The sequence below is a fragment of the Pleuronectes platessa genome, chromosome 10 (assembly GCF_947347685.1).
Source record: "Pleuronectes platessa chromosome 10, fPlePla1.1, whole genome shotgun sequence".
NCBI lineage: Eukaryota > Metazoa > Chordata > Actinopteri > Pleuronectiformes > Pleuronectidae > Pleuronectes > Pleuronectes platessa.
The window spans coordinates 18489924-18514764 of NC_070635.1; the positions used below are offsets into that span (position 1 = coordinate 18489924).

General features: G+C 41.2%; 3 protein-coding genes across 3 annotated transcripts in view; all 3 read right to left on the bottom strand.

Annotated features, from left to right (window-relative positions):
- The window catches only part of LOC128449739 (eukaryotic translation initiation factor 3 subunit H), a 55519-nt gene extending 45641 nt beyond the window's left edge, over nt 1-9878 (bottom strand). Inside the window, exon 1 of the mRNA XM_053433032.1 lies at nt 9732-9878. Within this exon, the coding sequence (XP_053289007.1) occupies nt 9732-9833 (102 nt within the window). The 5' untranslated portion in view covers nt 9834-9878. The remainder of the gene's footprint in view (nt 1-9731) is intronic.
- Nucleotides 9879-10936: 1058 nt separating this feature from the next.
- LOC128449720 (double-strand-break repair protein rad21 homolog A) lies at nt 10937-18564 on the bottom strand. The gene is made up of 14 exons (XM_053433011.1): nt 18406-18564; nt 16995-17181; nt 16516-16645; nt 16203-16302; nt 15897-16003; nt 15565-15762; nt 15312-15437; nt 14944-15069; nt 13804-14027; nt 13188-13341; nt 12952-13097; nt 12458-12631; nt 12192-12275; nt 10937-11909 (listed from the first exon to the last, which is right to left on the bottom strand). Exons 2-14 carry the CDS (start codon nt 17136-17138, stop codon nt 11718-11720), a joined length of 1905 nt encoding a protein of 634 aa, XP_053288986.1. The 5' UTR covers nt 17139-17181; nt 18406-18564; the 3' UTR covers nt 10937-11717.
- A 3049-nt stretch (nt 18565-21613) lies between these two features.
- Nucleotides 21614-24841, bottom strand: part of LOC128449250 (exostosin-1b) — a 37060-nt gene continuing 33832 nt past the window's right edge. Inside the window, exon 11 of the mRNA XM_053432313.1 lies at nt 21614-24557. Within this exon, the coding sequence (XP_053288288.1) occupies nt 24372-24557 (186 nt within the window). The 3' untranslated portion in view covers nt 21614-24371. The remainder of the gene's footprint in view (nt 24558-24841) is intronic.

A 24841-nucleotide genomic window follows, 5' to 3' on the forward strand; every position in this document is an offset into this window, starting at 1 on the left:
TCTTTTTTATATTGTGTTGATAAGTGTTTTAATGGTCGCATATAAAAAGGTAAAACCGTCTAGAACATTTTTAGTGAGGAACTTATAAAATGTAAGTGCATGACTATCAGATTTGAGATAATAAAAAACTGAAGCCATTTTTTGTTCTCAAACAAAATTAGCAAGGTCATCGGATTTTATAGTCCAAGGTAGAGGCATCCATTTAACTGTGAAAGACAATGTATATTACCTTGGCTGCACTTTAGACAGGTCCTTGTCAAGTGAAATGATGGCTTTAAAAGCCCTTACTAAGATAAATCAAAGAATCAAGTCTCTAGTCAGAAAACATACTTTTCTGAACAACACAATCCTTAGCGGGCAATCTAGTTCAAAGTATTTTTTATCACACTGCCATCTCCTGGCACCCTATATTATCGCAATACTTCAAAACATATCACAAAAGGTTTGAAATAAATCGGTATGGGTTAAATTAAAAAGGTCCATCCATGAGCATATCTTGAACCTTCACATTCGAATAAAATCAATTCATTAGTCCAACATATTTAGAGAATACAATAAAGTAGGAGATAATGGTTTCAATTCTTTTGACCTCAACTGAGCACTTTATTATGCCTCTTTCTTACGGAGACAACCACAACAACAAATTACAAAAACCTTATCAATTATTAAATATTTCTTAAAATGCCAAACATATCATGACCTTGATGTCACCATTTAGTTCAAGTTTTTCAAAATGCTGAGGTTATCGTTTCTTAGCGCAGCGGTTCCCCACGGTTCCACGGAAGCAGCTAGCTCCCCCCCCACCCAGCCTCCACACACAGTCAGCAGGGACTCCTGATACTAACTACTACCAAGCGTTTGCGTCGTGTCATGATAGCCGTGGAATTAAAGTCGTGAGAGCGGGTTTTTGGGGAGTTAGCACCGCAGTAAGCATGGCCGTTATGAAAGTTCGTTATAACCATATGTGACCGTACACACATGCCGTCAGGGCTCTAACCAGCCACCGTCAGCCAGACAACTCCGCTGGCTTAACACACTTGTCACATTAATCAAGGAATCATAGAAGCGTAGTTGTGTTTGGGTTTATTGTGATATAGCAAATTAAACAGGAAGTTTGAAGTCCGGAAATGATGTCGTTCCAAAATGCTGTCGTTAGCGGACCAATCACAGCCAAGGGCGATCCGTAGGCTCTCCGCCATGCCGATGTGTAGTTAGAAAAATCAGAGCTGCACGAAGAGCTCTCCCTGGATCCCGGTGAGGGCGTTCCACGGCGAAAAAGGCGGTCCTATATGTCCGTGTCCGTCAAAACGGAGAAGCATACGTAGGCCTTAAGACATTAATTCATCTGCAAGGGAGAGGCCCATGTCTCTCTTTGTCTACTCTGTTCAGTGAGTGGCAGAGATGGAGCCACAATTCCTTAAACACGTTGAGGTATTTCAATTTGTGACAGACAAATGCTCCTTTCACAGAAACCCTGAACTTTTCTGAACACTAGACTAGACCCAGAGGAGATGTACAGTGCCTTGCATAAGTATTCACCCCCCTTGGACTTTTTCCCATTATGTACTGTTACTAACTGGAATTCAAATAGACTTAAATAAACTTTTTCCCGTTTGATCAACAAAAAATGCATAGTACTTTGGAGGTGCAAAATAAATTTTATTGTGACACAAACAATAATGAGAACAAAAAAGTTGACATCTGTTGGGTGCATAAGTATTCACCCCCCTGTGTCAATACTTGGTAGAACCCCCTTTCGCTGCAATTACAGCTGCAAGTCTTTTGGGGTATGTCTCTACCAGCTTTGCACATCTAGAGATGGAAAGGTTTGTCCATTCTTCTTGGCAAAAAAGATGAAGCTCAGTCAGATTGGATGGAGACCGTCTGTGAACCGCAATCTTCAAGTCTTGCCATAGATTCACTATTGGATTGAGGTCTGGGCTTTGACTGGGCCATTTTAAGACATTAACATTCTTTAATCCAAACCATTCCTTTGTAGCTCTGGCTGTATGTTTAGGGTCATTGTCCTGCTGGAAGATGAACCTCGGCCCCAGTCTCAAGTCTTTTGCAGACTGCATCAGATTTTCTTCAAGGATTTCCCTGTATTTGGCTCCATCCATCTTTCCCTCTATTCTGACCAGTTTCCCTTCACCTGCTGAAGAGAAGCATCCCCACAGCATGATGCTACAACCACCATGTTTCACTGTTGGGATGGTGTGCTCAGGGTGATGGGCAGTGTTGGGTTTTCGCCACACATAGCGTTTTGCATTGAGGCCAAAAAGTTCAATTTTGGTCTCATCTGACCAGAGCACCTTCTTCCACATGTTTGCTGTGTCTCCCACATGGCTTCTGGCAAACTCCAAACGGGATTTTTTATGGATCCCTTTCAACAATGGCTTTCTTCTTGCCACTCTTCCATAAAGGCCAGATTTGTGGAGTAGACGACTAATAGTTGTCCTGTGGACAGATTCTCCCACCTCAGCTGTGGATCTCTGCAACTCCTCCAGAGTAACCATGGGCCTCCTGGTTGCTTCTCTGATTAATTTTCTCCTTGTCCGACTCTTCAGTTTGGGTGGACGGCCTCCTCTTGGTAGGTTTGCGGTTGTGCCATATTCTTTCCATTTTCTTATGATGGATTTTATGGTGCTCAGAGAGATGTTCAAAGCTCTGGATATTTTTTTATAACCTAACCCTGCTTCATATTTCTCCACAACTTTATCCCTGACCTGTTTGGTGAGCTCCTTGGTCTTCATGATGCTATTTGTTCAGTAATGATCTCCAACAAACTCTGAGTCCGTCACAGAACAGGTGTATTTATACTGAGATTAAATTGCAGACAGGTGGACCCTATTTACTAATTATGTGACTTGCAAATGTGACTTGTGAATGCAATTGGTCGCACCAGATCTTTGTTAGGGGTTTCACAGTAAAGGGGGTGAATACATATGCACTCAACACTTTTCAGATTTTTATTTGTAAATAATTGTGAAATCCATGTAATATTTCCCCCCACTTCCAAATGATGCACTATTTTGTGTTGGTCCATTACATAAACTCACGATGAAATACATTTTAATCTGTTGTTATACCATGACAAAATGTAGAAAAGTCCAAAGGGGGTGAATACTTATGCAAGGCACTGTATGTCTGAGCGCAGAACATTAAATGGACTAAAGTCTACACGTCAGGATTTTTTTTTTATTACATTAATTGGAAATCTGTGCTTACATCAGCAAGCTAGGTCAACTATTTTAAATCAATCACAATTTATGGCAATAATCAATGTTTTCATCATCAGCTTTTGTCCTGGAGTCCACCTTCTGATTAAGAGTAACAAAGATTGAACAATGAGGGTTTTAATTAACACATACACAAGTGTTTAACCCTAAAGACACCATCAAAGCCAAATGTATGGTAGAACAGTTAAAATTGATTGTTCAAGTGTACCTAATAAAGGGGATTCAAATTTCCGTTTGATGCACATGTTAGTTGGCCTGAAAATCTACCACATCACTACAATTTATTAATCATCAAAACTAGAGTGCACAATAAATTCTCATCACGGATTCCATACCCATTACTGGTCCCCAAGGTCTTATAGAATACTACAGTAAATGGCCATAATCTGTTATTTTAGGAGGAAACTTTGGGAAAGGGACTCAGCCAAACACTGTCTATGGTTGAGGTAAATTGAATGGTAAGCAGCACCTGTCGGCTCTGACAATGGTCCATCACTGATCCTTAGTGCAGACAAGTAGTTAGTATTCAACACAGCTTGGCCATTTACACAGGAGGAGGAGGAGGTGAAGCAATGAAATGTTAAGAAAAATGCTCCCCTCACATGGTGGGAGGGTATATTTGGACTTGTCCTCTAATATCCCACATTGTCCTGCCTCAGCTGGACAAAGTGTCCATGCATCACTGTACTCATTACATTTTTAATGCCAGATAAAAATGGGCCAAAAGGACAAGCATCCAAATGATTGAAGACCTGGTTTAAACTGTAACGCTGCATCACCAAGGACGGCACCTAAGGGCTATGGCTTATTTACACTCACACGCCGAGTACGTAGACAAAGACAGACACACACACAAACACCGACCCATCATGAAACGCACTGAAAAATGAGAGCAGCCAAAGCAAAGAGTGCAGAAAAAGGCAAAGCATCTAAATGAACAGGAACAGGACAAGAAGCTGAAAGCATAGTGTGGAGGGGAAGAGCATAAATCATGCTGATAACAGTGTGAGCAGGTCACAGCCAGAGGCATTAATAATACACACATACACACACATATATGCAGGATCAGGGTGGCAGTCCTAGAGCCATACTCACAACAAAACACACGTCACCACCATGAGGGAGCCCTTACTGGTCTCACAAGCCCACGCACACGTCTTGGCAGATGATTTATTTCAATAGAGTGCTACACCTGTCATGCAACAAGTAAAAGAGCTAGGGGCAAGAGAATGGAGACGGTATGGGGTGGAGTGGGGAGAAAAACAAATCTCATTCTCTGCCTGCCAGCCTTGGCTTCTCTGACTGAGAGGGGAGGAAGGTCTGGACGATAAGTCGGGGGAGGTTGATAGAGAGGGGGGGGGGGGGTGTAAGAGTGAGAAGACGGTGGACAAGGTGGTAAGAAAGGAACACGGAGGCAAGGCAAGAGTAAAAATATGTGAGCAAGAAACCAGAAGGATAAAGGTAATGATGACAAAAGATAGCATGAGGGGGAACCAGGCGAGGGCAAGGAGAGCGATGGATGAACAAATGACGGCCAAGGAGACCGACGGGGAAAGAAGGCCACGGTGGAAGACCTCCGGATCGGCAGCGCAATCGCTTTACAAAGCCCCCTGCCCCCCCCCCCCCCCCCCCTTTGATCTTTCGCTCCTTTTTCTCCTGCAAATCTTTTCTGGTCCCCTATCAGTGAGTGCAGATAGCAACAAACACACAATGCTCTCAGCTATCTGACTCTTGGCAATCTGTTCATCACACACTTAAGTAGCATCCATGTGGAAAAGGAGGAGTTGAGTGATGGACAATTGGCTAAAGACAACCCCGGGAAGGTCAGATAAATAAAACTAAATTCAAGCCAGGCTTTGAGAAAACTCCTGAATCTAGAGAAACGCTTTAAAAGGGAGTAACGGAAGAGGTGTTAACGAAAGGGAGGGGAGGAACGAACGAGGTTTCAGTGGATTTGTCGCGCTGGCTTCCTGATGTTGAGAAAATTACAGCAGGTTTTGTAAGCAAGGCCTGGAAATCTCCAGGATTGTGCAGACACACACACACAAACACACAAACAAACACACACAAACAGTCTCCAGTACTGTATTTTGATGAGTTCTCTCACACACGCACAACTTACATTAATTTCCTTGAGTCTTAACCATAACTACTACTTGCCTAACCCCAACCTTTACAATATATATATATATATAATCTAATAACAAATAATGGGGCTTGGTATTTATCCCAATAAAGTGCCCATATTAAGATTGTGTTAAGAGCCCCTGTGACATGAGTAATACTTTGACAACAGACCCCCACCCACACAACTGTATTGATCTAGCTACCCAGCTAGCCCAGAGAGTTCACCTCATATGGAGAGGCCCAAGATTGATGTGTGGACAGCGCATTATAAATCAGTAGTTTAAAATTGAATTGTGCAAAATCAATTGCGGTCCAAATCCCGCGTTGCCTCCCTTTAATTCTCATCATAAATCTTCGCTCACACTAAAGTGCTCACATTCCTGCCACAACAGGGCTTCAGCTATGAGAAAATACCGCAAGAGAGACAATCCTGTAATTACTTATTTTTGCGTCACTGGTGTGTAGATGACTCTGCGCTCGGTCTGGGCTGTTTTGTATGAAGACGGAGAAAATGCATTCGGTGTGGCGGCATGTTATCTGTCGGGTCGCACCATGGATGAAGACCAATCAATTCCCACTTTATCTGCCATCTTGCATCTGTTGGCCTGATTAGATCTTTCTCAAATATGTTTGACATGGCGTGTGAGGTCCAAGACTGAGGAATGATAGTCGGGGGCCCGGACTACAACCATTGGATCAAAACCGCCTTCAAATCAAGGAGGGATTCACGTCTAACAATGCAGCATATACAGCATTTGTTTTTTTCATTTGTGATCTTAAATAGACCAGCCTCACTGTTTACTACTCAGGCTGCTATAGCATCAGAGCTGTGGCTTCACATTAAAAGGAAACATAGGGGGACTTTTATTGTGAAGCCATCACAGCATGCAAAAAACAAGTCAAATTATGATTTTTATGTTTACAAAGCAGTAACCGAACAAGAATGATCTCTAGCAGCCGGGTAACCAGCTTTAGTGTTAACTGCTGTTGTGTGGAATCGTGTGCCGCATGAAATCAGATTGTGGCTAGTTATTTTTTACTTACTTTAACACAAGTTTGTGTAATTGCGCTATAAATATACACTTGTTTCTCTTCTGCTCAGGGAATAGTACTATTTAACCACACTTGCTGATAACAATAGTAAACTATAAATCAACCAGGACATACATTTTAAGAATTCTAACTTTAAATTACAGCATTGACATCCATTTTTTAGATTCTATATTTGAAGTCATAGAAGAACCATAGTAATGAGTGACTGTAGTGGACAGATGGAGCATATGTTTCTACACTGGGTAGTAAGTTATCTCTGGTCTGTGTGTGTCTGTTACAGATCCACTGTGACATGTTACGTAGTGTGAAGACCTTCCTGACGAGCCCGGGCTTAAGAACCAGAGACAAGTGGAAAATCCTCAGGGGGAAGAAGGGACTATTCTGCCACGGTGTTTTATTCATTCATGTATTCACTGAAAAAACAAAGAACATGTCTGCCACTGGCAGGAAATGTTAAAAGTGATTTTGACATATTTCCCGCCTTTTTTCTGCCCCTGAGCTTTAATGTCAAACTTGTGCTGCAAAACGCACCCTGACTTCTCCTTGATTCACAGCATGTGACTAAGACCTGGGTCTGACGTTCATCAGAATGAATCGAGCCTTCTTCAAAAGTACAGGTATGATCTCAGTGGGTGTTTAATGGAGCCCTAGGGTGTAGAGCACTACGCTCCCCTGGCAATGTCAACCGCTGAAACCTCCTTCAAAAGCAAGGAAACCATCCAATTTTACTACACAGCAGTGGTGATGCCCACTGTAGGCAACCCCCCGGCTACACCTCTGACAGACGGGTCATGACGCAACACAGCAGCAACTGCTGCATATCAATGCATTCAGGTGAAGCGTGTTTCATAACCCAACCTCAAAGAGACACTTCTCCTTCAATGCGACGACTCCAAATGAGGTTGTACACTACACAGCTCTGAACTGGTAATTCAACAACTGCGATTAAGTGTTTGGTTGATAAGACTGAGAAAATGAATTAAGAAAATCTCATTAGGAGGGCTAAATAATACACACTAAGGTGAAAATTTAGATTTGAAATTAGGGCTCTAGACTCTAGGGCAGCTTTAATGAGCAAGATGAAAAGGAAGGCGGCAGCTGGCAAGTTTAAGTCCTGCTACTGTGTTCAGGCACATCAGGCAAATGAGCGGCTTTGTGTCCAGAGCGGTTAAGGGCAGGGGGGAGAAATAAAGTGCATGGCAGTGAAGCAAGTTTGTCCTCTGCTGTTTATTCAGGGGTACTACAGAAGAGTACCTGTTACAGTTGTGTGAAGATCAGTTTCCACATGTGATAAAATAGGCTTGTGACGGGCAGTAGTGCCACCAAGTCAAAAGGCATGGAAATAAGACTGTTATTGTTAAATCATTTTCATCAATAGCAATATAACAATAGTTAAATTAATGTTGATATTGCGTATGCATCGTGTAAGCCCAGTGAGGAGGTACAACACTTAGTTGATGAAACTCCGATTTGCGAAACGTTTTGATGTAAATCGAGTGTTTGTCACTCTATGCTTATGAAGAAAGAATAAATAATGGAATATTTATGATGTGATTGATCTACTAATATGACTTTATCTTGATAGAATTTTCAGCCACATTGTCATGCTAGGTTCGTCACGAGAACCTATACTTCGGTTCCAAGTCAATACCAAAGGTCTAAAAACATCATGGTGTTCTTTTTTTACAGTAACTGAGGTACCCAACAATACGGACTTGAACTTGAGTATATAGGAGTATGTTAGTAGATGGAGTGAGCAGCTTTTTCCACTGTTCTTTTGTATAATGTTAACAGCCCTATCTTTTTATTTATTAGTTGAAGGTTAAATAGCCACTGTGTTTTGTATGTTGAAATAATTGAATAAAAAGGGGTGCATGTTGAAGTAAGTGGGATTTATTGTTTTTGTATCTAATTTGGAGCTGGATGTAGAGATGTCTTCGGTCTCAGACATCTCTACATCCAGCCCTTACCCACTCCCAGTATGTTTAATTGGCTTAGGAACATAAATAAAAACAGTATAGTGGAGAAGAAATTGGTTTGAATTGTAATCTGGCTGTTGGTACATATATTCTCTTTCTAAGAGAAAACCCCGACTGAGCTAAGTTTTTTTTTACTGTATTTAAAAGTCAAATCCAAATTAAAATTAAATGAAAGGCCAACGAAAATAGCAGAGCCCAACAGCGCACTGATAAGCTGCTCTGTAGTATGAGAGCAATACCAAGTGGGGAACATGTACATCAGCTATTTGAGTATTATTTTATATCTACCACAAACACCTTTGAATTCAAACCAGTAACGCGTTACGAAAAATACTGTTTTCATAAAGGGACGGTGTATCTGACCAGTCCAAGCTCTTTGACCATTTTATCCAATCATTAACCCAAAATTGTTATACCCACCTAGAAAATATTGTCAACCACTGTGTCAGAAGATACATGTTCCAACCGCTGCTTACATCACTGACCTGCTCCTTCACTACAGGACTTAGGGGATCAAGGTGATCTCGATGCCTAAAAGTTTACATTCAAAACTTTCTAGTGACGCCTTTAAAAACAAACTGAAACATAAATTGTTAATCATCGTCAGGATTGCGTTTAATTCCATGTGTTTCTACTAACCTTCTGATGTTTATTTGTTATTCATTGCATTTTTGTGTGCATTTCTACTCTCTATTGTCCTTTTACCTATCAGAAGCACTTGTGAATTTGGTCAGAGAAACGTGCTCCATTAAATATATTTCACTTACCAGTTACTAAAGTGAGACATGTTTCTTACAGCAAATGGAGGAGTTATTCAAATGGCTTGACTCAGAGGGATACTTGTCAAGAGACACCGAAAATATGTAGCCTGTATTTAAGAAAACACCAATTTAGCTTAAGATTTAGTTTCCGCTGTTTTGAAATTGAAACCTTCAGACAACGACTACAAATGTCCCTGTAACGGTTACAGGGACAATGGACTGTAACCACTGAGGCTCCATTGTCTCCTGATGCTCTCTCAGGTCCTGCATTTAGGATTACACGCCACCATAGCTAAAAAGCAGCTAGCTTGAGTTAGCCTCTCAGGTAGTTTAGAGGGTTTAAAACCACGAATATTGAATATTTTTACAGAGCACTTTAGATACATGTAAGGTAAAGTAGGTTAAGCCATTGGTTAATGTACAATACACCCCTTGACGTTATCTTTCCGCCATGATGATGCTCACATATTAGCTCCCACCCACAGATGCTAACAGTTGGAGGCCGGTTCCCCCCCCTCACAGCCGCTATTAAACTTAAACACACAGCTCCGAGCCGCCTCGGTGACACTTACCAGCCCCTCGATCTGGATCTGTTTGACCGGAGAGTCCAGGGTGCCGCTGGTGGTGGCCACTGCGGCGGTGGGTACCGGAGTTGTCTCTTTACGTGCAGCCATTTCTTAACACGCGTTGGAAGGAAGGACAATATTCACTGCTGGACTCTTCCGGTATCTATGCGTTCGCTCTTTTCCTGCTCGTGCTGAAACAAGTTCACGGGACCTGGTTTTCAAGATTTCATAAACTTCAATTTAACATCTGACTCAGGAACACGAGAGACAGATGCTGCATTTTGTGTAGAGACCCCGGATGTTTTTATATCATGATTGAATTCATTACATTTTATCAGTCTTACATTCTTTATTTTTTTCAATAATAGTTGGATCCTATTGAGACCAATGAAGAGTGATATGTACATGGCAGCGCAAGAAGAGGCTGGACCTCCATGTTGTGCAAAGGTATCCGCAATGAAACTGAGGATGACATTTATTTGATTTACCAAGCATCACAATTTCAGTGCAGTTCTCATAGACGTGCTATTTATCATTTCGCCAACGTTCATCCCCACGAGCATCTTTTGCGTATTTGTACGGATAAGCTCCTGAGAAATAAAGCTTTATGTTCTGTTTAATTTGAAAGGCTTCTTATAAACAGATTATAATCTAATCCAAAGAGCCATTATTCCAAAAGCGTAACATTTTTAATGATCACAGACTTGGGTTCGTCCTCTGCTTTGCTTGTCTTCTTCATCAGGGCATCTTTTTTTTTTCAGCCAAATTTTAGCTTCACCTTCTCTATTCCCTGGACAGCTACTCGTTGAACTACTCGTCCTGATCGATGAAGCCGTTGCTGGTAATTAGCATTTCTTATCACGGTCTTAAAATTGCTCACCTAATATGTTTGGGTATTTTAATATGTAAAAGAAGATTTTAGCCAATTTATTTGTTTCCCATATAAAATAAAGAATTCAGAAGTCAGAAAACAATGAAGACAGAAACCAGGGCACGTTGTATCACTGACGAGCACGAGCCATTTTGCCATGCCCATTTCAAATTACTCCAGAATACAATTACCTTGTGGGGCTTTGAATTTCCTGCAAACTTTGGTAATAATTTGAGCCTGTCTAGGCCCTGAAAAGGCCAAAAAGGGAAATACAAATCCCTCGAAATACAATAGGGCCCCTCACCGTAGGTGCTCGGGCCATAATAATAAAAATATCCAGTTTTACCAAGTACTTAAAACAGTTTATTTGAAATCTTTACAGATGTATCACAACTAGAAGTTACCATAAGACTAAAAAGGTGGGATACCGAACTTAACTGTAACAAGTACATTACCTAGTTACATGATGCAAAAAGGTGAATAAGCATAAAAAAGGTACAAAAAAAAAAATCCAAAGAACTGAATTGATAAAACTGCCTGAATTATACATCTGAGACATTATTTAATGCCAGGTAAGATTGACTGATTTCTTTTGACATTTTAACCTTTTTGTTTATCATGAAAGAACAAGTGCAACAAGGAGGTGGTGGAAGAGGCTACACTTTGGAGCAATAAAACAGTACCTTTCCAGAACATGTAGAGTCAATGAGGGACTTCATGTGAAAATACAGGGCTCTTTATCTAAAATCTCAATATTATACGGTGACTGGGGCAATAGTACAAAACTGAATGGAATGAGCAGACAATGGAGATTTAACTTACAAAACATAATGAAACGAAGCTTGCAAATCGGTGACTAAAAAATGTTGCTTTATAAATATAATTGTTAAACATTCTTCCTCACTTTGTTTTACCCGAATGAATACTGCATGATTCCATCTGTAGTACAGTAAAATCTTATTTAATTTTTTTAAGTTTCCAACCCGTTCCCCGTTACTCCCGCCCCTTCCCCAGAAACAAATTGGGCTGACAGGAAAACAAAATAAAAAGGGCCAAAAACTTGAGTAATTAAAAATGTATATCTGATGCAAGCAGAGTGTTTTTTTCTGTTCTTCCAATGTCTAAATAAGGTGGAATCTTGGTCCAGCGGTGGCGATGATGTCGCTGTAGGGCTCTGTCTGGGTGACCTCGATGGCTTGCTGCTTCTTAAGGACAAGGAAACTGTAAAACTTGGCCGCTGCCTGCTTCTTGTTGTTGTTCCGGCACAATTCGAGCAGGCTGACTGAGTCTGCTCCAGTCTTGGCCATGACACGCTGTGGAGAAAGAGGAACAAGGTATCAGTCCGTGTCCTTTAGGTTGAGCCATGATGACTAATCTAACAAACAGGTGATGCTCATCTTTAACTTTACTTTCATCAAGAGGGAAAATAAAAGTTCTCTAGGAAGTAGAGCTACTCAATTCCTTTTTAATTTTAACATATATAGAAAATATATTCTAAACATGGCAAACTACAAACAACCTACCAACTAATCTTTTAACAATTCTTTGTCTACTTTGAATCTGTTATCATAATTTGAGCACAGTAAGTTTTGTACCTGGAGACCGTGCAGCATCTGTTGGGTTCTCTTGTTCCATCTCTTCTCCTCCTGATCCTGGTCTCCTGTCTGACCATCCTCATCCTGAGGAACACAGACACAGTCATCAGCATCAATTGGCTCATACAGTTTCTTTCTTATTATTGCAATTTCTGCAGTAGCACTTCGGGCAGCTTTTGAACAAAACGACAAAATCCCTTTTACTTGACTACTACCATCAACAATGCTTCCACTGGGTCAGAGACAGTGGTTCATTTTCCTCTCACCTCTTCTTCATCGCTATCATCCTTCTTGTCTTTGCTTTTCTCGCCAATTAGGTCGAGCTCAGGGACAAGCTGGGTGAGGCTGAGTGTCTCCTCTGGTGGCAGGTCCACCTGAGGCATCTCTAACCTCTGAGACAAGACTGAGCGGTCCACCTGTTGCTGCTCCAATGGAGCCATCTGAAAGAGAGGAAGCAGGGTGGAGGTCAGGAAGTAGCCGAGACTAAGACTGAAGTGATTAAGTTTGGTTTTCCTCCAATTTGGCTGTTGAGCAACAAACCGTTACTGCGTTTGTAAATAAATAAATCCTGATGTTATATACCCCGACATTCAATAACATTATAGCTATGAAACCCCACTTAAAATCATTATGTATGGGGAACCTACTTTTTTCATTTTATGGCTCTGCATGTAAATTGACCTTCATTCAGAACCTTTAAACAGTGCCTTTGAATCTTAATACTGAAATATACAGGAAAACCCAGTTGACTTCTACTCACTGCGAGGGGGCTTTCTTTGTCAAGGGTCTTGCGCTTGACACCGCGGGGGGTGGAGGGAGGAGGCATGGCTGTCTCATCCAGGGTGGTTCTGCTGCCCTCCATCGCAGAGGCTGCCAGCATGCTGGGCTCCTCAATGATAGTCTGGTCTGTGAGAGAGATTGATATGTATGAGGGTGTCTCACTTAAAAACATCTGCAATCTCTCGATCTCCACTCATCTCCTCCAGCAACACTTACCGATGACATCTCTGTGCTGACTCATGATCTCCTCCCTAGGCAACTCAGGGTTCTCCAGCTCTTTGAGGAACTCATCCAGGCTGTCTGCTTCTCCGCCCTTCCTCCTCTTCCTCATCTCATCTGGCACCAGAGGCGTCAGGCAGCGTGTGAACATCTGTCATTAGAGATTTAACCATTAAAACTTGGAGCAAAACGGTGGTACAACAACAGTGTAGGGACTGTTAAGGAAGACCGATGCAGGACAAAGGGAAAGTCTGCTAAATTATACATCAACACATTATCTATTCCTGAGGGGGAACATGGTTGTGAAGTGATATGGATAAGAGAGAAAAAAAACAATCACTTCCTCCTTTCGGTTCCTTCACTGTTCTCATTTTAAAATCTCACAACCTGAGCAGAATGCCAATGAAAAGATATAATATTGTAAACATCCTCTCTCCTTCAGTCTGACCCAAACGGAGAGGAAGACCTTAGGTGTAGCTTGCTTTTTAATCATATTGTCTATGTGATTTCAGGCAGCTTGCCGTTTTGGTATGTTCTCCAACAGGAGTAGACCCAGAGTACTTTCCATAAATTCATGCATATTTATACTTAATACAAGCTTTTTGTTATTTACCTTGAGCAACCTTGCATTCCACAGGGGTTGAGCAGGCAGAGAGAAGAGCTTCTCGACTCCTCCGGTCTCTTTCCACATCATGAGCTTCTTCGTGGGAGGGGCGAGGTCCAGGGTGGTGACAATGTCCGAGTAGTCGGACAGCTGGGCCCTGATGGTCTTACTGTCCAGCTCTTTCACACTGTCCACAATCAGCTTCCTCTTACGCTTTGCCTTAGTCTCTTTCACTGCAAACAAGAAAATAAAAAGTACCTCATGACATGCTTCACCTTTAAAATATGAGTCAACCAATTATCAAAACCAATATTCAGCATTTTTACAATTACTGGAATCATCCTTTTCTTTAAGTTCAGATTGCTGATACAATCAACTCATGGTTTAGAAGCACCAAGCTCTGCAGTCGCGAGCATCATCCAAGCCACAGCACAATCCTGTTGGTTACAGGTCCCCAGCAATAGCCCATTAACACTGAATGCTAGTGTGTACACAGAGGATTTCATTTGACGGAGCTGCTCCAGGGAGCGAGCAAAGCTGCGTGTTAAAAGGTGAGGCAGCAGAGGTGTAATAGATATAATCCTCTTTGCTGAGGTGGCAAAAACACCTCATTTTTTGGGAAAAGGTTCATTTGTTGATTCAAAACACTGAGCAAGAGCGAGCTGGAGAAGACTGAGCTAAGCTAAAGTAACCATCAGATCTGATTAATAAGTGAACAACTGTGGAACAAAAATTCTATTCTATTCAAATAAAATCCATTTCCTTGCAAATGTCACTGCTGTTCCCATTGTTAAAAGGCATAACACATTGTGATAAATTTGAGGATTCAACTACAGTATACGATTACTTTGTAGGATGGACAATGTGGTGCTACTGATGAATCCATCTCTCTGTGTAAGGGCCGGTTTTTCAAATACAGGGAATCCTTGTCTTAAGCATTCATTATGAACATTGACATGTTCCTAGGTATTATTTCTTAAAAGATTTCATGGGTAAGGGTTAGGGTTATTGTGTGTCAACTAAAATAAGGTTGTTGCAACACATTAAAAGAATTACATCCTACAGAAAAGAATAAACACGGAATTTAATGCTAAAATATATGAGAATAAATATGTTTATAAACAGTCTCTTAAGATGAGCGAGTCTTACCAGTGATGTCGATGGGCTCCAGGGCAAAGGCCTCCTCCTCATTATGAACCAGAGTCGTCTGTTCCGTCTGATCAGCCACTGCTGGCAGTGGCTCGACTGGGCCGGAGTCTGGGCTGTCTGGACCCGCTACACACACAAAGTGGCATTTCCTCTTAAACAAGCAGGTCTAGACACAATGTGCACACAACTTATACTAGTATGTGACGATGTCGGTTTTCTAGGTGATCTCTGCAACATTTATACATGAAAATGTATTTTAGCTTTAAACAGTGACTAGATATTAAAGGAGAAATGTTTAAAACTAAAAAACCTTCATAGGTTTTTGGTTAATTTCCCTTGCAATATGGCAAATGACTTTGTTTACTTACGAGACTGGAGGTTGTCAAAGTCATCCTCGTCATCTCCGTGATCTGGAGGCATCAGGACACTTTCTGTGATAGCTGGAGGATCGTCAAAAATACCGCCTCCATCTTCAGAACTGAGCAGCTTATCAACTGGGAAACAACAGAGAGGATTAACATGACAATCATCCTTTTGTTACTTTATTAATAATATCTCACACTTCTTATAGAACAGTCCAATAGAGTAAATGAGATTATTGAAATAAGTCAAACTGCTCACCCAACATTCCCCCATCAGTGTTGCCCAGGGAGGCGTCCCCAAAGTCATCATACTCCATGTGGTTGGACTTGTCGGGGAGATTAGCTGGGCCAGGCTCAGCCTCCAGCAAAAGGTTGGAGGCTGTGGCTCCGTGCATGATGTCCTCCTCAAATGTGCTGGCCTCTCGCATCATTTCTCGGTCGTCCATACCGAAGTCAGCTGAAGAGTACAACAGGTTGTTATTGTAAAACATCTATAGGATGATTTATTATCTGAGAGAACTGAATATCATATTTACTAATTTGTGTATAGTGGGAGGGTATTAAAGTATGTATCAATAACCAGTGTCCTACCGAAGTCATTGTCTTGCAGGAGACTGAGGTTTCCAACATCTTCTCTCATGGTGATCTCTTCTACTCTGCTCTGGTTCAGGGTGAACTGCTGTGCCACGTCTATGTCACTATTTGAAACAACAGAGGAAGAAAAAAAGACATTGGAGATGAGAAACACTAGGTGAGTGAATGACTAAACCTAAATCACACAGGTACTAGTGACAGAAGAAAAATCTGTCACCATGCAGACTCATCCTTCATTTCAAGTGTTGGGCTCAACTATTTGACAAAAAAATAAGAAATCTGAATATAATGTTGTGAACTTACTCCAGATCTGGAAGTGGCTGGTCAAAGTCATGGAACTCCTCAGGTAAGGTGATAGCATTGTAAGCTGCCTCTCTGTTTTCCTCAGGAAGATCCACCACACCTGAAATAAAAGCAATGTCATAACTTTATAACACATAACTGATGATTGTAACAACATGATTGTCTGCCTCGAACAATAGCAACAAATATGTTCACTGCAACAGCAGAAAACTTGTTTTTGTTCAGGAAAACAAATCGCTACTTCAAGAAAAGAAAATTGCTTTTCTTGTCAAGAAAGGTCCAAGAGCAAAATTGTCTCAGCATTTTATCTTACCTGGCCTGAAAGCCATTTTAATCTTGATGAAGGCTTCATTACAGTCAGCGAGCAGGTACTTGGCCTTCCTGTGGTAGATTCTCACGACCCCAAGGAGCAGATGGCCTGACGTACGCAGCGCCATCTTTACCTAAAGAAAATAGCCACAGAAAAGAGAATAAATACATAACATAAGAACAGACCATTGTTCAAAGAGTGTAAAAACTAGTCTGAACTGTTACCAGTTCATGAAGTACAGCAATCAGTGACACTGGAAATAAACCACTCTATGTAGACATAAGTACAACTGATTGCTTTGGCATGGAGCAAAGACAAACTCTGTGGTAATATTTCATAGGAAACACAAACACCCACTGCTTTGACTTATTGGAAGTTATTAAGAAAGACAGGCAACAGTAAGAAGTCAGGGTCAGATCAAGGCTGAAGTGCACAAAGTGATCACATGACCCGCAGCAGAATCTGCAGCATTGTCTTGTTACCTTGGGACAGATGATGCTCTCCACACTGCTCTCCAGGTTGCATTCAAACACATGGGCCTTGGTCAGCTTCTTGTCCCAATGGGCCGCTAGCCAGATCTTGGCCAGCGGCCCCCGCTTGCTGAGGACAAAGTGGGCGTAGAACATGGCCCCGGTTGCCCTGGCTCACTCACACTGCGGTAAGGTTTACCTGAAAAACACAATTTGTCCATGTATGAGAGGAGGCCACTCTGAAAAGCTCAGGACACAGACAAAAAAAATACAAAACACAAACTAGCAGCTCTGAGATGATGCTGATTTCAGCGAACTTCAGAAGCATACAGCTCTCAGGGAGGGCATTGCAGTGTGGTGGTTGATATAATTACACTAGTGTACATTCTAAATGCTTTGCAAGGGTAACATGATTTTTTCTTTTTACAATACTCGTTGTGAAATACACCGAATATCTGACTTTAAGGCCACACGAGAAAGAACAAACTGGCTTTGTAAAGATATGGATGTATTTATTATCTTAAATCGTGTCATGGACGAAATATTTTTGAATTAGTGAAATCTTCCATTTTAAGCAACTATTACCTTTAGTTAACTTAAGGGTTTGCTCTGTCTCCTGTTAATACTAATTCATAATGTCGCAATGATTATGTTGGCGGCTTCAGGGCTAGCTTAAAGCTAACTGTAACAGTCAAATCGATGCGGTTCCCTCCAAGCGGGTTTTTCGCACTTGTTATACACCGATGAAGTACATTTGATCGTCCCTCATTGTAAAATACCAAAACAGAGCAGTAAACGTGGAAGAATTAGATTTCAATGCAATCAAAACAAGCGCCGACTTCATTCAAGTTCCGCCTGTCTCCCAGTCAGGGAGGCAAAACATTGGTAATGCACATGTCTCCCCACGGCAACAGACGCGTTCCCGTATGGCACACAGATGACTCTTAACTAGCACAAACACATACATCAGAAATGTATGGGTAAGACACGGGAGTTTACAAGATCACCTCAGAGTACAGTCTGAGCGCCAAAAGGGTTATCAACACCAGTAAATAGTCGGCGCCATCAACTGGGTCAACTAAATTAGCCGCCAGCTAACTACAAAAGGAGCAATGAAATCGTGAGCTTCGCGTGAAATGAACCAGTTTCCGTCCTGGCCGATGCATTTGAGCTTTTCTAAAATCAACAGAAAAGACTGCACCTCTTTCGCGGAAATACAGAAAGTACCGCACGCTGGAGAAATTCGCGCATGAAAAGCAGCTCCCACTTTTTTCCCTCTACCAGCACAACAGTGTCGTTAGCTGGCGGCTAAAGGCTCCGTGTTCAGGGAAGGCCGCGGCGAATAAACACAGACGCGCGCGTAGATTCCCCCCCGGCCCCGCACCGGACAGCGTGCGGAGGTTCCCGCTGCAGACTCACTCACCCACAGTTCGCCTTTCTCTGTGCAACTCCAACTATGATGTTATTTCTCCCAGCGAATTCTCCCTTGTTGTACTCATTAAAAGAGCCAAGATGGCGCCACTCGCCTTCCTCCCGCTCACCGCTGTCCTTTTAAAATCGGCAGGATGTTTACAGTCAAAAATGGCGGAGGAGGAGTCTGCTGACAGACAGCCCGCTGTGCGCGCCAGGCACAGATAGGGGGCGCTGTGGCACAGTGCGTACCTGACAGACAACAGGAAGGATGGGGACCATGGAACTATAATAAATCAATAGATCAATATATTATTATTAGTATTAATATTATTATTATTATTAGTAGTAGTAGTACTAGTATTAGAAGAAGTAGTAGTAGTATTCTAGTATAGATCAAAATATGCTCCAATTGACTTGAATTGAAAATAATTACTTCTGAGACCTTAATTACAAAGGGACAGGCTTATTCTCACAAACAAACGACTATATTATATTCATTTCAATATTAATACAACAATTATTATTAATATTACTATCAGTAAGTAGGACAATAACAATATTGTTGCTGTTGTTGTTTTATACACTGATACAGTGATTAATCCTATATACTTATTTGTATGATTTTATCTATCTTATTTGTAAAGCATTCTTTAACATTGTTAAGAAAACAGTTTATTATTATTATTATTATTGTTATTATTATTATTATTATTATTATTATTTACCCAGCCCTGATGTGCATACACACATGCTGTACATTAATAGAAAGGAGCTTGAACTAAATGGTTGTCTCCCACTATTTTTGCCTTTCATAGATTTTTCCATTAGCAAGAAAAGAAAGAAAAGACTAAATTGGCTGCGTTCCATCCAGGGATCTCAGCTGCAGGTGCCCCATGTCATACTGGTGAAACTAAATGGAACAGAGCCATTACTAACATAATTAGGTGTGCTCTCTGCCATGAAAGTCAAAATGTCTGCTATGATAAAGGCTCTGTAATGACTAATCACCTTGTTGTTGCTGTTGTTGTTCATATAACGGATGAAGGAATCAATCACTTAAGGTACATTTAGAGAAAATTGAAGTGGGACAAACTTAATCTGTAGCAAAAATGTTTACAGGAGAAAGAAGCAATCTTCAGCCCAGAGAAAAAAACAAAATCAATGCTTTGAAGTAAATCCTGTGTGTCTGCAGGGAACTGGAGATCCACACAGACTACAAAACCAATTTCCAAACAGTGTATTAGATAGTGAGATGAGGAGGAACATGCCTGACAGATCTCATCTACAATCAAATTGCAAAATTGGTATGCAGTAAAGCGGATTTGTCTCATGGGCCACAGCATCTGTTGCGGTGGAAGCGCTGCCAGCTGAGCATGTTTATGGTTTACCAGCAGCAGGGCTCCACGTCACTGTAGTGGGGAGGATTGTTGACGACTGAGGCACGTCATGTTTTCGTTATATGCAATGAACATTAAACATCACGATGACTAAATATATTTACCTTTGTGCAGATATGCTCCAAAATCAATCAGATCTTTGCTTTCACACACATTTCATCATTGCACCAACCGTCTCATTTAGAGATTAACAAGATATTGATCTAGGCCAAATAAATAAAGAATCAAAAAGCTAACAGATACGAGGGAGAAAACAATGAATTAAAATGGTGTTAAATTTAAAATTGGATGGAATTCTTCAGTGTGTTGCATCACTGATCGAAAGAAATATTAAATCGAGCCCTTTATTGTGTAGACATCTCAGGCTTTGTGCAGTGTGCAGAGATACTGCTGTGCGACTCATCACAACACAAAGCTGCAGAGCCACGTTTGGATGGTGACACAGAATTTGGGCCCGATTCGTTTTAAATGAGATCATTTGAACCAGGATAGCAGATTGCTGCTTTCTGTTATCCTGTGTGACAGATGCAGCCAAACGGCTTCAGAGGAAACAGCCTCTCTCTCTGCCTTTGCTTTCCCCACTTACAAGGTGTGAGTCACAAAGCTTGAACGTCTGATTATCTCCACATAGCGAAACACAAGTATATTATTATCTTCACAGCTGTATGAAGTGAAACGTCTTGTTCTTTGTTTTCACTGAAGCATTCTTGCATACACACACACACACACACACACACACACACACACACAAACACCCACAGGAGATTTAGACTAAATGTGGAGAGAGATTTGTATCCAGGCAAATGCTGATTGAAGAATTACATTCTTTTAATCCAGTGGAATTAATTGTTTCTGGCTAATAGTGTCGTAATGTGTCTAATCTGAATGTATTTAATTATGTTGCAACTGGGAGCTCCCCTCCCCTCCCCGCCATACTCTACTCTTCTGTAACATATCTGTTTTATGAAATGCTCCAAATTGAATTGCAAATTACTGCAGCAGAACATGTGATGACAATAATCATCATGACAATCATCATGTGTTCGGTCGCAATCGAGTTAACTCAAAGCGGCAGATACCACCATGATGACATCATTTTCCCATCATGTCCTGATACCAGGACTGCAACTGTCTCCGAATCCACAGAAAACTAAATTAAGGAAAGAAGAAAAATATAGCTGAGTGTATCCCTGCCTGATATTTAATGTTGTTGTAGAGAATCACAAATTTCCATCAACCCATCTGGATCTCCTGTTTTTATTTGGCTGTTTCTGTACACAGACCTAACAGAGTGGAGGGGTTCTCAGTGTAACTGTAACTGGAGCATCTCTCCTGCTCAGGCACGGGTCCAGCTCTTTCACCTTTCTGCTTTGAGTTTCGTCGAAGCTATCTCTCTCGTAGCTGTTGCTCCAGCTGAGTTGGCAGCTCTCATGCACCATGGGATCATCCTGGATAGATTCTGTTATTTATGCAGCGTGTCTAAACCAATCATCCTGACAGATTTGTGTAAACACAGCAGCTCCCTGGCATAGAACGAGGTTCACAAGCGCACACGGAGGAAGCTCAAGATACTTAGCCCCGATCTCCCGCTGTGGGCGCAATGCAGAGAAAAATAACACGCAAAATATGTTTGGGAAAACTGAAAATGGGTTGTTATGGCAAAACAGAGGGGGGGGGGGGGGGGGTAACAGGTGTAACAGGGAAAAAGTACTGTGTTTTTTCTTTGCATTTAGGGTGTATATTAAAAGTCTAAACTTGAATTGGAAGTTCAGAAGACATACAAAACAATATGACCAAAGAATAATACAACTGAAGCGACAGTCACTTTATATCAAACATTTTATTTGTTGTATTTTGTTTTATAAAATTCTTTTACAAAATTGTGATTCCCCCACCCCCACTATATTTCCATGTTCCACCTCTATGAAGTTATTTCTGCAGAAGAGAATGAAAGGAAGCAGGCAGCAATTCAGCTGAGACACAACACTGCCCGATAAATACTGTGCGTCTGTGTTTGTTTGTGAGAGAATTGTACTATGGGTGCATTACATGTATTACTACACTTGTGACAACCAGGAAGAGGAGGCTATTGTGGCCTTGCAAGTATACGAATACAAGGCAGTGCGTGTGTCAGTACGAGTCAAAAGAGACCTTGAAAGATGTTCCAAACAGAAAAGGCCGGAATGTCAGAATCACGTCCAGTGTTAAACAACACCAGTAAGGGAGCTGTTGCATGTCACTGGCTATTCATGAGGAAAACAGACACAAAAGATGTACAACTGTAATGAAGTGGGGGACCTGTTTGTTGCACAAGGCAGATGGGGGAAAAACAACTTGAGTGCATTTCTTCTGAAGGCACATCAATATGTAACCCCCTGCCCTCTGAAACACAAGGGAAGGGAAAAGAAAATATGAAGAAAAAGTCTCTTTAAACATTGCACCAAGTTCATTTCTGAAATGTGATTTTCCTTACTATAATATTCAGTTGTCTTGATAGCGCTGGAATACTGGGATTGTTAATTTGCTGTCTAGCTGGACATTCTCCAGAGTGAAAAACACCGTGCAGCACTATTCTCTGCTGATTCCTCCGTCCTCCCCACTTCCCCTCACGCTTTCTTAAACAGAAAATACTTTATTGAACCAAATAAATATGGTAATGCATGGCATTCCTCATATTAGATGAAAAATAAATTATACAAACAACCACAAATGATCCAATGGCACATATTGGGGGGTCTTTGAAGGATTGGGGAGTTCACCAAAATGATTGTTTCAATGCTGAGGCTGCTGAAGGAGGATTCAGAGCATGTGTGGTTGGATTTCTTGATTTCACACAGAAACACTGCTGGTTTCCCAAGGAAAGAGGAACTTTAACTTGCACAATGTTTTGAAAACCCAAGTGCACATTTAAGCTTCATCAAATTACATTAACATTTTCTAGATAATCTGATATGACAAATCCAAGACCAAAATAAATTTGCATGAGTATTAATAAAACTAAAAACATTCAGTTGTTTAATCCATTTAGCCTATTGATCCATCTGCAAAAAAACTATTTCATGTGCCACTGACACTTGACCCTCAGAAGATTTGCAGCGATTGAGATGTGAGAAAACTAACATGTAAAAAGATGTAATGAATTATTAACGTTTATGGAACATATTTCTTAACATACAGATTTTACATATTGGTTTTTGAAAGTGGCCATGCACATTAGCACACGGTTACTGAAAGGCTTCCAATTCCATGTATTTATGTTAAGGAAACACCACAACACTTACTTAATAAAGCTGTTCTCCCCAAAGGTGCAGTAATTGTTAAGAGTTCTTCGCCATCTCCATATTTGCTTTTAACAAGTGGGTCAAATAAAGATGTTTACTTAGTATGATGCCAACTGTTGGTCTGAAACCTCAAATGCCGTTTGTTGCTCCTACATGAAAACGGTGTAAGCTTGTGTCAAGTACTTGTCACTGGACAAATTGAAATTGGTTCTATGAGAGGAATAATAATAATGTCACATAAATATCCCTTACTGAACAAATCCTACACGATCCAGTCCCTGGATTTTAGAGTGGTTTGTGTTTAATAAAATCAACTAGAAAGCTCAGCCTCCCTTAACCAAGGTTCTTCCTTTACAAATGAAAAATAGATTTCAGAATGGCACAATGACAATTTAGTTTGTTCAATTGAATAAAAAGAAACATTTATTACAACCCAGTAAATAAAAACATGAAGAATTTACCACAAGATCCATAATTTCATCGTTTGTAAAGAAAATCACAAACCATTGATTCAAAAACAAGACAGAGAGCAGCAAGCAGCAAGGTCAAGGTGCTTGTCCTGCATTGTGCTCTTCTCTCAGATGAATTCCAACACCATTAGATAAACTTGAGGCACTATGAATATCAGATCATTGACGGTTGATGGGTTTTTCTTTCCTCCTTTTACTGGCCCTGCTATTGGTTTTTGTTAAGACAATACAGAGAGTAGTGCTGGCCATTCATTCACTGTATACAAAAAATAGTAAAACACAATCCAAAATAGTGTTATCCTCTTCATAGTCAGTATCATCAATAATATTCATCAAAAACGTTCAGGAACCTGTGCATAGTGTACAGAGCAGAACAGACAGTCTGGTTCAGTGGGATGGAGTTTGGACTAGTTTGCCACCGTTGGGACACAGAAGCTGCAAAGTTGTCATTTACAACTCCATGAATTTGACCACTTCAGTTCATAGTCAAACACTTTAAAAGTCCTCAGGTGTCCTTCGGCTGTTGGTAGCCATAGTGAATATAGTGGGACCAGTGAGCTCAGCTGTCCACCAACACAAGAGACAAGGTGGAGAGGAGAATACACGGAGGAACCTTTACAGACACACAGAGGAGCAAAAAGGATGTGCTGTTCTCCTCTTGTGTTGGAGTTTATTTTCCACCCCCCCCCCCCCCCCCCTTCTACCCAGTCCCATTTGCATCTCCATTGATCCTTCCATGAGAATCATGGAACTACTTTGCATTTCTCCATGTGTCCGCCCCCTCGCTCTCTCTTTCTAGTGTCCGGTGAGCGGGGGGGCTCCGGAGCGTTATAGCCTCTCGATATCCCTGTACTTCTTCCGCAGTATGGACACCTGGTCTTTGAACAGGACTGGGTCCAGCCTCATTTGAGAATGGACCAGGGGCATGGTGCCAAACCAGTTGGCAAACTTGTTCATGCAGGTCTGACGCTGGGCAAAGTGGTCCGGGTCAGCCCAGCGAGACGCCCGGGAGCTCTGGGGTTGGTAAAGAAGGGTGGGGGGTTGAAGGGGAGAGGTGGGTGAGAAAATAAGAGAGGAAAGAAAAAGAGTGAAGAAGAAAGAAGGATGGATGCAAGGAGGAACAATGGGAGAGGGAATGAAAGAGAAAAACAAATTGAATAATGCACTAATTATTCTGACCTTTCAGAGCCTGTTGTAATTATTCATGAGTTGTTTTTTTTTATTGAAATGCCATATTGCAATAACCACATTTCAATTCAAAGCTACAAATGGTGTTTTTTTCCCACTAACGGCTAAAA

Bases quoted from the DNA above. Each gene is read 5' to 3' on its own strand.
- LOC128449720 (XM_053433011.1), bottom strand. From the start codon at position 17,138: ATGTTCTACGCCCACTTTGTCCTCAGCAAGCGGGGGCCGCTGGCCAAG. The intron at 16,004-16,202 runs GTAAGTTCACAA...TGTTTCAAATAG, and splicing joins CAGCCACTTCCAGATCTGGA to TGACATAGACGTGGCACAGC. The intron at 11,910-12,191 runs GTACAAAACTTA...CTTTCTCCACAG, and splicing joins AGATGCTGCACGGTCTCCAG to CGTGTCATGGCCAAGACTGG.